The 13399-nt window shown below is 36.7% G+C and overlaps 1 protein-coding gene across 3 annotated transcripts in view; it reads left to right on the top strand.

The window, feature by feature from the left end:
* The window catches only part of nphp4 (nephronophthisis 4), a gene marked incomplete in the record, with an annotated part of 156485 nt that overhangs the window by 13571 nt on the left and 129515 nt on the right, over nucleotides 1-13399 (top strand). For all 3 annotated transcript variants that reach the window (XM_014020399.1, XM_014020398.1, XM_014020401.1), the window contains 2 exon segments: nucleotides 8577-8743; nucleotides 9804-9868. In XM_014020399.1, the coding sequence (XP_013875853.1) occupies nucleotides 8577-8743; nucleotides 9804-9868 (232 nt within the window).

Here is a 13399-nt window from a genome sequence, read left to right as displayed (position 1 = left end):
GTGTGTGTGTGTGTGTGTGTGTGTGTGTGTGTGTGTGTGTGTGGTGGGGTATTTGCTTCCTTTGTACTTGACTTCTTTCTCCATCCTTGTCTTCTTACTCTTTCTGCCCTTCTCCCCTTCTCATCCACAACGTTAACACTCGGATTCTAAAACACGCAAACACACACACATACACACGAGTCAACCGCACACAGAGAGCTCGTCCCAATATTTCTGCTATCAGCACTCCCCGGGGTCCGCACTGCCTGTTTGTGTGTGGGCGTGTGTTGAAACAGAGAGGAAAGAAAGAGATTCTGCCTGTCTTGTACTTTGTTGTTGCTGCCTTTGACATGTCAATTCCATCTTTACCTCTTTGTTTCTGAAGTCTGGCGCGATGCCACTGTTTTTCTTTCAATGCTGTATATTTCCTGCATTCCGGTCTGTTATTTGCCGCGCATCCAGTGTTTCAGTCAGCAACCCGGCACCGTCTGCATTTCTTTCTTTCTGTCTGTCTTGTGAGGCATTTCGCTCAGGATTTAACAAATGTCAGGAGAGCAAAACCTGTGTGACAAACCAAGACTTTGCTCAGCAAACACAGATTTGTTGCGGGCAAAGCTGGGGATGTTGTGAAGTTCTGTTGGGAGTTAGATACAAAACTTTAGGCAGTGGAGATACAGAGACTTAAAACTGAGGGATTTAGGGGAAAAAATACGTTTGAGTTGTGCTGAATGTAAGATTTTTTTTTTGTGACCAAATATGTACTGAAACTGGAGTCAGTGATGAAGTTTGTAATGTTTCTTAGACATGTTTTATTAAGTGCTCCTGTGGAAATAGTGTGTGTTCATGGGCCAAGTCATAGACTGTATGGAGTGTAATAGTATCATTTAAAAAAAACAATTTTGCATGTATCATAAAGAATTTGGTGTCTGAGACAATTCAGCATGCTGTCAATTAAAATAAGTAGTGGAAACACACAAAATACAAAAAAAAAAAAACCTAATGGGATCAGAACAGAATTGATGAATGATAAATTATCAGTTCTAAATCAGATCCTATTTTTTAATTATCTTTAGCATGAAATCAAAAGTATTTATTTCCTCAGTAAGTCGTTTGATCTGTCAATTTTTTTCGTGTCCCCAGAAACACTGACAGTGTTGTCTTTATTGCAGCACATTTATTTATTTTTTTCATTTAAAGTAGACATTTGATGCTTTTAAATCCTTCTTTTTCATATTTTAATCATTCAGTTGGGGTCTATATAAAGTGGAACTGCAGTGCTTTGGTCTGAATTCCTCCTTATTGTAACTCCACAATCCCCTCTTTCACCGCTTTTCTGAGTTGTGTCTCAGATCAACTCGTTTTGACGCTGTCTCTTTAAATCCAAATGAGGTGTTTCACTCTAGGGGTGTAAATCACCAGCTTTATGTTATGCGATATGATATTACATCGATATGTTTGTATGACAATTCAATATTTCTCTGTCACAAAGTCTGTCACGATATGATTTCGATTCAGTTCAGTTCATGACTACAATCGATATAATGCAGTATCTTATGCCCATCTAACACAATGACTGTGTTAGATGGGCATATGATATTGATTCACATTGAGCATATGATGACGATATACAGTAGATCGATATTTTCATTTTGCCTCGATATAACTGAATCATGAACCATTCAAATCGATATAGATCGATGGATCGTTACACCCCTATTTCACACCGCGCTCTTAGAGAGAGAGAGGAGAATGAAGACGACACAATTTTAGTTGGTATGTCCAGACCTTATATGTCTGTCCTGTTGCAAATCACTTGCTATAATGCTAATCTTTCCTTAAAACATAATAGAAAACAGAGAAACTGAACAGGTTGAAAATATGACCCCAAAAGAATAAAAAGATATCTTTGCAGCACTGGGAGAGACTAAATTCATATTCAGCGCTCATGGTGAGCATATGTCCCCTTTAATATATTTTGAGGCATCTTGGTTATTAAGTTGTGTTTTGAGTAATTGCAGTTCCTTTCTTTATTTGTATTTGCGTAACTATTTGCAGCCCAGATTCTGAATTGGACATTTTATTTCAATTCGTAGTGCGTCGGTTGCTCACAGAGAGGCAGTCAATAGTTGGGAAGAACATTTACATTTTCCCCCTAAACTTTTGGATCTACCAAGATGTCTTGTTAAAAAATATTTTTGATTCAGCTGTCACACATACAGTGCGCATACCAGTCCTATCTGTCTAGCTGCAATCTAGTGACATATTGGCCATAAGGGACCCTGAAACTCTTTTCTTGTCATTTTCTAGCCTCTCTGTCATCCACACTGCAATCTCTCATCTCTGATGCTTATGACTGTCATAAAATTTCTCATCGAAAGGATTTGTGATGCTGATACCTGCTGGTTTTGTGCCTGGAAAATGACTTGCTGTATTTCTTTTCCTAACTCCTCCTCGCTCACCGTCTCGTCTCACCCTCAAGATGTTTGGTTGTGCTGCCAAAACTGATATCAACCATCTTATTTATGCAATCTGTGTTATCAAAGAATTCCAATACAGCAAATGCACGTGCCTTGACTTCTCAATACCAAAGTTCTATAAGGTTTATGAGCAACAATAAATTCAATGGCAAAGCTCTGCTTGTTTTGTACAGTTCAATAATTGTTCCACATTTAATTTACTGTAATGAAATCTGGGGTAAAGCTTGCAAAACAATTACAAATCCGATTTTTGTTTTCACAAAAAAGAGCCGTAAGAATTATCCTGAGAAAAGATTACAACCATCCATCAAATACATTATTTTGTAAACTGAAAATTTTGAAATTCTATGATTTGATTGACTACAATATTTTACTGTTTAAGTACAAGGCTCACAAACTACCTTCCAACATTCAGGTAAACTTTGTTAAGAGAGACAGTTGTTATCTAAAGGGGATGGAAATGTTTGTGAAGCCATATTTTCGTACTTGCTTGAAAGAAAGATGTACTTTAAGTCAAGGTATAGGATTATGGAATGGTCTGGAAGATGATCTTAAAAATGCTAGATCAATGTATATATTTAAGAGACAGATAAAAGCTAGTTTTTTGAAGATATATGAAAAGTAAAATGCGAAGCTATTTGATTTGTTGTTGATGTTTTTATGTTGTTGTTGTGTTTATTTATTTTTTTATTTTCATGTTATTTAGTATAGTTTTGTAAATTATGTTTCATTTGAATATATTCTGGGTCAAAAAGGGGCAGACAAAATAAGATTTATTCTTCTTCTGCTACCTTTCATTTTATTTTGATTTGTATATTTTTTGGTTTATTTTTTATTATGGTATATAGCACTTTTTAACGAAATGAATAAATTTTTGAATTGAATTGAAAAAATGAATTGAATTAAATATAGGGAACATACATCAGGAACATGTGTGTGTATATATAATTCAAAGGTCTCTTTAAGTGTTTTATTGGCTGTATTGTGAACCTACATGCAAAAAGTGACCATTTCATACAAGAATGCAGACTCTGAACTAGATTCTGTTGTTTAAGCTCCAGGTAACTTTCATCTGATCTCCCAGTGAGCGTGTAGGCTTAATGGAAATGCTCTGTTTGCCTTTCTTTTGCTAAGCCTCCTGGGGTCGAACAGGTCCATGTAAATTAAATTCTCATTGCTCTGGAGTTGTCTTTGGAGAACTGCAGCTTCTTTGTTTTGTATGGTTTGCTCCTCCGTTCTTGCCCAATTTCCCACTTGTCGAGCTTTTAAATGACCTCCTCTAGGGTGTGGTATGTTTTACCTTCAGCTTTTATACTTGGATGGCACTCTGCGAGGAAACACATAAAGTTGTTTTACACGTGCAATTGAAAAACACCTTCCAGTTTATTACAACTTATCCTTCTTCTTTTTTTTACTAGAATTATACTGCTGCTCTGTCAAGCTCAGGTTCAAGCTTACTTTAAGTTTGAACAATAAAACAGTGAAAAGACTCAAGAAAATATATTAGTTCTACTCAGAATTCAGGTTAAATTACTCTTAGCAGTACGGTTTGCTTTGTCTCACAGCATATATTTATTTTTTGCCAGTATTGTGTCACCCACAAATGGGTCTCAGCAAAACATCCTTGAATTTGCTGAGAGGTTGATTGTCGATAGTCTCTGTGACTTCAAGCTGCATGCCTCCACGCTGATGATATTTTAATGCCACCGTATCGCTGTTCTTCCCTCTTTACTTAACTTATGGAGATTAGATATTTACCCTGCAAGAATCAAATGCTGCTTTGTTGACAGTCGCTGCAGAGTATAACCTCTCATTAGGCCAGACATATGTGGCGCCTGGCGCTGCTGCAGATGCAAGCTGTTTTTCTAAATGACATTTTCCAGTGCTCTAATGGCATTCAAGTAACAAGATCTTACAACGCTTCCTTATTATATAGCCATGTTAAAAACCAGAGTTTGAATTGGTTGTGAAACAACATCAACTTTGAGCTTTACGTGAGCAAACTAAATCCATTGTTTATTACTGTTATAAATGAATGTAAGAGCAAATGTTTCAAATTTAGACATGTAAACTTTATGAAATCAGTCTTTATTATTTCACAAATTTGCATACAACAAACATTGTCTTTAAATTAAAACAAACTTATTTTAAATTACTGTTAAAGTTACTTTTGTTTTGCTACCAGATATGAAATTTAATTTTAATTTGCTTTAAAAGATCAGTAAAACCACATAAGGGAAGCCCACAGACATATAAAATAAAATCATCTGATAGAGCATTCAAGTGGTGGTTCAGATAGAGTAACTACATCTGAGAACTGTACTGAAGAATTCTCATATGACTTGTGATTACTACAGAACACTAGATCAGTTAGGGAAAGCCTGCCTTCATGTCTCTCTTTAACAAACTGTGGCACAGTAATTTGGATGAGAGATTAAAATGGTTTCTTTGGGCCGGATCATTAGTAAGATGCGATACATGTTTTGGTGTTCTGCCAACAATTCTGTACATTATAGATACATATTCCATGCAGTATAATCCGTCCCCCACTGCAATACAATGTAATTTTACATAATTAAATTGAACAAAGTGCAATACCAATGCATTAGATGGTAAAAAAGCTCTGCAGTTCATTGTACTGTTTGTTTCTTTTCTTCATCTGAAAACCACTTGGTTTCTTCACAAACTGTGTTTTTCTAAAAGTGATTTTGTAAAAAAAAAAAAATAGAAATAAGGGAAATTAATACTGAACAAAAACAAACCCAAGGTCTTAAACTTTTCCCTCTTTCATGTTCCTTGTCACTTTAATAACTCTTAATGGTTAAACAATTTTGGGATGCTCGGGATTAACAGTAAATCAGAGTGCAATGTACCTTTACGATGCCGGCAGATGAATGTCTTTTATCCTTTTCGAAGCAATGAGCAGAAAGCAGTGGAGCTGTTTCTAAAGCCTCTTTCACAGAATACAAAAAACCTTCCAAAACCCTTCTACATCTGTCTTTTGTTCTCAGCAGTAAAGAGGGAATTCACATTCATTTTCGTATCGACTGTCTTTCCATTAATTATGACGAGTGTTTATCAGCTTCAGTCAGCAATAATAGAAACATGACACTTGGCTAAACACTTCCTTCCATTTCTGATTAGATGGTTTGATAAAAGGGCTTAATACTTCTGTCTGTAACTTATGTAACTTAGTCATTTCATCCATGAATTCTAAACATTGTTTCAACAGCACTGGACCAACTATAAGACATTTGTAACATTGTCTTTGGACATAACCAAAGAGAAGATATTTGGTCATAATGCACCAGGTTTGATGAAACCCAAATACAGCATATCAGCATTAACACCTTATGCCAGGGGTGGGCAACTTAAATGATGGAAGGGGCCACAGTTTTTAGTTGACACTACCAGAGGGCCACATAGTCCTGCACATTTACCCCAATGCAATAAAAGTGGCATTTAAAACATGTTTGTGTGTGTATATGTAGGCAGGTTTACACCCTGGACAGGTCACGAGTCCATCACAGGGACACATAATGAGACAAGCTGTCATTCATGCTTTCACTCACACCGAGGGTCAATTTAGAGTTTTTTTTAATTCAAAAATTTTTAATTCAAAAAATTTATTCATTTCATTAAAAAATAAATATATACAATGACAAAAAATAAACCACGAAAATACACAAATCAAAATAAAATAAAAAGAAAGGTAGCAGAAGAGTAAATCTTATTATGTCTGTCCCTTTTATCCTGATGGTGATGATGGTGATCAGACTGATTGTGGTCAGAGGGTCCGGTGGCGCCTGTGTATGGCAGCCCCACCTCTGTCAGTGTGCCCCAGGGCAGCTGTGGCTACAGTGTAGTTTGCCATCATCAATGTGTGAATGTGAGTGTGAATGGGTGAATGTCTGTAAGTGTAAAGCGCTTTGAGTGTCCTGGATGGATCGAAAGGCACCATATAAGTACAGTCCATTTACCATTTACATTGACATATCCTCAGAATATATTCAAACGAAACATAATTTACAAAACAATGCTAAATAAAAAATAAAATAAAATAAAATAAAAACAACAACATAAAATCCAGAGTTACCAGTAAACTCAACATGCTTATTTTTGGCTTGTGGGAAGGGACACCAGTACCCAGAGAAAACCCACATGTGCACAAGGAGAACATGCAAACTCCACACAGAAACGCATGAATGTGAACCTGCAACCTTCTCACTTCGAGGCAACAGTTCTAACAACTGTGCCGAAATGATTTTGCTTTCCCATGTGCAAGACACGCAAACATACACAACTGTTTTCAGTCAATTAACTTCACAGGAAAAGTATTGAAAAAACGAATGGACTCTGCAACCAGGAGACCGAAAACTGTTGTGTGTCTTGCACATAAGAGTGACCCAAATAATTTCCTCGGGGTGTAAAACCCCCTGTGCAGCCATGGCAACTTTCAATTTATTTTAATTGTTTCTCAGGAATTACTGTCCAAAGGCTACTTGTGTATTATGTTGTTATTTTCAACACCCCTGGACCGCTATAACTGCAGTGATGGCAACAGTTGATGCCTCAAGCCAAACTAGGTGACATGGGACTGTGCACCATCTGTACTTGTTTATAGGTCATTTCCCTAATGTGATTTTCAACACACTGTTTATTGGTCATTATTATTATATGCCATGCAATTCCTCTTGATATTGGTTCTTTTAGCATCATGATGTGTCTCACACAGAAAGTATAGTTTTTCCATAAAGGGTCTATTCATCCTGTGAGGTTTTTATAACACCGTTAAGCTTTATTTTTTTCCTCATCTTATTTAGTTTTAAACATGAAACTACAATGTAATATATAAAAGCCCAAACATTTAGATAATTTTTCTATCCCTCTCAGGGATTGGTGGGCATCTGGGATGGACCATCGCAAAGTTGTATCAGTGCCTTTGGCAATGCCTGTATACACTTCTGTGATGACAGCAATGATGCAGAAAAGTATCTAGAAATTTTAGAATAACATATGCTCCCCTTAGAAATATATTTTTCCAGGTAAAGTATGCCCATACATTTTTTTCCTACAAGACAATACACATAATTTACATTTTTACAAGTTTGGCTGCAAAAGCAGAGCTACTGATGGAAGAAAAGGTTACTCTGAAGAGAATGATGGGGAAAAAAATCACCTTTAAGAGTATGTTTATAGTAGTGATGCACCGATACGAAAATTTAAGCCGATATCGAAATCCGATATGATTATTGCTGTTATGGCCGATAACTGATATTTACTGATATTACACAAACACGCAAATTATATTATACATTGTTTGATATGGTAAATAAACGTCCAGACGTCTGTCATGGCTCTACTTCAGTTATTCCTGGCTACCCAGCATCAATATCACTATTATGATCAAACAGATGCAGCTCAACCAACCATTTCCCCTCCCAAAACAGAAACACAAAGCTAAAAAGTGGCAAATCAATATCGGGCGTTAATATCGGCCCAGTTTTACATATCAGATTGATACCGATATTCTTAAAAATGACCCATATCGGCCGATACCGACATTAATACCGATGCATCGCGCATCCCTAGTTTACAAAAAGAAAAGGACCAAATAAAACCTGTAATGATTAATAGGAAGCTGTTTTTTGGTGTGTGTTGTCCTGAAATGTAAGAATGGATGCATAACTATGGCTGAAACCAAGTTGAAGACACAAATGATGAAATATCTTACATTTATTTAAAAAAAATGTAAAAGTGTGTATTTTTATTTGCATTTTCCATCCTTTCCTGATTAAACTGAAACATTTTGTCAAATTGGGTGGATGATCAACCTCAGCACATATAGAACCTATTTGTGCTCTTTGGATTGACAATTGTTATGTCTGAACTGTGTAACTACAATTTATTTTGATGTGTTTTTTTACCTGCAGATTCTGCAATTTGAGATTAGATTAAATCGTGAGTTTATGTGCCTCATTTAAAATAACTACCACAATTAGGCTCACGGATCTTGCAGCTCTTTCTCTTTTCAGTGCTGTTAGAAAAAAAAGCATCTGTGGATTCTTTGTAAATCAGTCGTACATAATGAAGGTTTGCTTTCTGTGTGTATGTTTACAGGTCCTGTACTTCCATACGTCTTTGCTGATACCCAGCACCCTGCTTATTTTGGAGCTGGTGTCGCTGTCACCCAAACTGGACGGCTCCCAACAGTTTTTGGGGAGAGGCTTCACTGTCCTGGAGCTTTTTACAAACAGGCCAGAGGGTCCGGCTGATGGGAACAGAAGGTGATTAGTGCCTTTTTAATTACCTCACACACGGATTAATGAGCTTTTACATTAAGAGATTACTGTTAGACATTTGTATTTTATAATATAAAGAATTCATACTGGTACTTTTTGTCCAGGCAGGTTTAATTTTACATACCTTTACGTTTCAGCTACTGAACGTACATGTCAAATAGGATAATGGTCAATTAGTACATGCTGATGTGTATGAGCTGTTGAAGGCCACCTGGGTCTCTAGAGTTGACGTAAATGTTTCTTTTGTTTTAAAAATGACACATTTCTTTTTAGGGAGGTTTTAGCAGCTCCTATGAGTAAAAAGCTCTTAGGAAAATTAGAAGTTACAGTTTGAATCACACGTCTTTTCACAGAGTTGAAATCTTGTTAACTATTAAGTATTTTATGTGGTTAAATAAACACTAGCTTAGAAATTTTTGAATCTGTTTTTGTCTTTTCAGTAGTTTTTATTAAAACTTATAAACCTCATGTCCTCCTCTGATTTTATTTTAATGATAATGATTATTTTGTTTTATTTGTCTGCCAAGCTGGCTCCTGCTTACACAATAATTTGCCAGGTTTCCGCTTTAATGTCATTCTGCTGCCTCTTTAGTCGGTCTCTCATTTGTGGAGCTGACTCCTAATCCACCCACTTAGACTGCAGCTGGTAAAAGCAACTGTTTCACAACAAACAGAATAAATTGAGTTCCCGTTCTGTACAGCAACCTCTGTTATTTTTGCATGAAAAAGCATCTAAACTCTTCACCTTCTGCACGCTCAGGTTGGCCTGACCCTCAGCCCAGATTGAGTTCTAAAGAGAGGGTGGAGGTAGGTCTAATTGGGAAAACAGCTTAATGACAAAAACAGTACCATGTGCAGGCAGGAAGACACGAGATATAAAAGGCAGGAGGAGTCTGGATTAGTCTGAAGTTTAAAATATCACTGGTAAATAGTAGCACAATGAATGACGCAGTCGGTGGGAGCTCCAGCCCCAAAATCAAGTTGAAAAAACAAAACAAAAACTGACCAGGCTGTGTTTTAAAGCTGTTTTCGATCTATCCCATAGGTTGAATTTACACCATGGATCACCTCGAGGCCTGCTCCACCCCCTGCTCAAGGGCTCTGCTGATTGTGAGGATCAATTTTTGTGTTCTATTTTTCTTGAAATATTATAGCATCAAAGCTGAGAGGCAGGACTTTCAGGAGGTTTAGCAGCAATTATTTCTACAGCAACAAGTTCTACCTGTTTTTTAACAGTGATGAGTCCATCATCTTTAGCTTTATATGATGACAAAATTCTCAGATAAAATAACTATTCTGATCTTTTTTCTGTAGAAGCATTTTAAGGCAGCCTCTACAGCAATTTAATTTAAAGATGACTGTAATGGGTTTAGGTCATCAGCTGTAAGTCTCTGTAGACTGGAGCTCATACTGGGGCTAACCCATTTTGACATTGTTGTATCACTCAGCGATTCAACATAGCTGCACAATTACATAAGCAATGACATGTTGAAAAAAACTAAACTTAGTTAAAAGTGTTGGGAAACAAAACAAAACCAATAAAAATGGCATACGGTACCTAACATCATTGTGATGAGTGCTGGTATACACACCTTACTTGTAAAGGACCAATTGTCCTTGAGGGGACCAAAGACTGGTCCTAATATGGTGGAACTCAATCTTTGGGTTGGCGATTAGGTTTAGGACTAAGGTGTTAATATGTTTTTTTTTTTGTACAGTGCCAATTTGACAAATATTTGTCAGCGCTATATAAGTAGACTGAACAGAATTTAATTTAATTGAATTGAGTTTATGTTTAGGGCTAGGTATGTATGAGGGGGTTGTAGATAAAGGGTAAGGGGTCAGGTTAGGGGAATATTTACTCAGAGGGTCCCACCTGCCGCCCGATGTATCCACAGAGTTGGTAAATCTCTTAAGTGCACGCTCGCTTAGATCAGGTCCAGTCCTGGGTCACTGGGTCCTATCTATGGGAAGTGCATGATGGAGTCGGGTTAGGTTATAGAAATGACTAGAAATGAATGGAAGTCAATGAATGGTTTTAAATTAGATAGAAATAAAAATTTGTTTAGTCATGCGTTTTTATATATGTATAACTGACTGCATAGATACATTTTGAATCGTGCGCATTTATGTTTGTTGCTTGCCCACTCGCTGAAGATAAAATAGGATTGGTTGATGTAGCCTTCCAGCTGTTCTTGGGTAAAAATGACCCATGAGGCCTAACACTGGGGCCTCATGGGTCATTTTGACCCAAGGGCAGCAAAAACACATCTCTTAGTAATTTACTCTTTTATTGTTCTGTGTGGGGTTTTTTTTCCAGAAAGACCAATTTCAGAGTGAAAAGGATCTTTGTCTTTCTCTTAGCAACAAATGAAAATAAAGCCAAAAACTTCTAACAGGATCGAAAACCAGCTAATTTGATTTAAAACACCCAACACCATCTGTATTGAGAGCTTTATGCCTTGAAACATTAATTCAGATAGAATTAGAAATTTGTTTTCATTTGTTACACAGTACAACCAAGGAAGTTGATAAATAATTTGTGGAATACTTTAGGGGCTCTTGTCATTTTCATTCTGACTACAAGTTAAGAGTTTTTGGTTTTGGGTAAAAGTTGTTTTTGGGAATTCATTATTTTTTAGGTTGACCCTGAAAATCTGATTCACTTTTGTTTAAAATTTGAGAACAGGTTTTAAATTATTGAAATGCTATCGAGGCTCCTAGTTGGTCTAGAATATGTCGTTGGTTGGCTTAAAACCAAAGCTATGAATTACAAAACGCTTTAGCACCTCACAGTATGAATAACATTGTGCCAGTGAGAGGCTGAGTTCCTGTCTTGGCTATCATGTCACATGAATATTAGAGAAGCTGCTCTCAAATGGACTCTTATACTCGCTGAATTATTCACCATAAGCCTGTTGTTCAGAGGAATGTTGCTCCTCTGTTTTACGAGCCATGTCGCTGCTTCTTTTGTTTCTTCCCTTTTTTAATTCATTTTTTTGGTCCAAACCCTTTTTTCATTTGTTTTTTAACACTTAAATTCTCATCGACAGTGACAGGGACACAGGCTTTGGGTCCGCTGATGTGAAAGAGTACGACTTTGTGGAGTAAACAAATAAAACTGCAGTGCGCTAAAGAAAAATAATGATGCTCTTTAAAGTGGTTGGTTATCTCTGATTGTGCTGAAGAACTCCAATGAATTTTTATTTTCCCTGTGCATTCTTAATTATAGGCTACAGCCAAAAGGTGAAAGGTGTTTTTGCCCATGTCTCAAAGCATGTGCTGTGTTTGTTTGCAAAATATCTCATGAAACACATGAATTTTCATCAAACATTCAGGAAATCATCACTTGATGTACATCTATATCTCAATAACTTTTGGAGTCAGTCCAATTCAAGATGGCTACCACAGCTAATCAACATTACCAACACCAAAATGAGTATAACTCAGTTAGATATTCCTAAAATTGTATGTGGTAGTAGCTGATAGTCCTTTTTAACTCTTTTTACTCTGAGCCTGACTTCTTGCAATGTAGCACAATATCGAGCTTATCGTTAATTTTAAGAGTTAACCAAAATGGCTACAATGTCTCTCATTGTTTGTCTAAAACTCTGTTATGAAATGCGGTGGGTGATATGCAGAAACTGGGCCATTAACTAATACAAAATTATACAATTTGTCTGACTTTGATTTCCACTGAACAATATTAATTCTTTATTTTAAATACAAATCCCGATGTCTACCACAAAAAATTTACAATAAGAGACAGGCAGGCATTCAACTAATTGAAATGTTTATTGATTTAAAATAGGATTGACTTCTTTCTGTTGACATGGATGTGTTGATGCATCTATTGGTGCAGGTAATTCAGAATAACTGTTTACTTGGCAGTTTTGCAGCATAACAAAGAGGTTTCGCAATTTGTTTTGCTGATTAAACATGAGGCCCGTCTGCGCTGTGTTACTCTGTTTAGAGAAGTTCAGGGTAGCAGCTCTCAATTCTCCTGGCGTTAAGACACCTGCTTTCAGGCTTTCAAGCTGTCACGCTGCCTAAACAAACCCCAGTCCAAACGAGTGGTACTCTGAGCCCTTCAACCTCAGAAAACAAATAAATAATAATAATAAAAAAATCCATACACTTCTTTTTTTTTTCTTTCGATTTTTTTTTAGCATCAGTGAGTCCAAAAACACAGTTGACATGCTTAGGTTTCTGGAAGCACATCTTCCAAACTGTTTGTGATGAGATTCACACGTAATGAAAGTAATCTGAGCTTAGACAAAACACTAACCGGAGCCGAGGCTGTTTGTTTCTTACAGCTGTTCATCTTTCCCTCTGAGTCTATTTCCCGCCCGCAGCTTTCAGCCGGCTCCAAATGAGTGCCTCAAAAAGTGTGTAACACGCACGTTCGCAAACTCTGTAAATCAGCCGTGACTTCATTATTAATTCATAAATATTATTAATTCCTGTCACACGGGCAAGCTTGATTGTGACCTAATGGTAAATCACAATCTGTGCTTATCTAGACCTCATCAGGAGAGCTGTCACCTGCAGATTTCCAGCTTTAGTGATGAATGATCATTTGTTACCAGCAGCCTTCTTCAAGGTGAATCGAAGCTTCCTGAACATTTATTTATATATATA

This window comes from Austrofundulus limnaeus, unplaced genomic scaffold (genome assembly GCF_001266775.1).
Source record: "Austrofundulus limnaeus strain Quisiro unplaced genomic scaffold, Austrofundulus_limnaeus-1.0 Scaffold251, whole genome shotgun sequence".
Lineage (NCBI taxonomy): Eukaryota > Metazoa > Chordata > Actinopteri > Cyprinodontiformes > Rivulidae > Austrofundulus > Austrofundulus limnaeus.
This window is presented reverse-complemented; position numbering and strand designations above follow the sequence as displayed.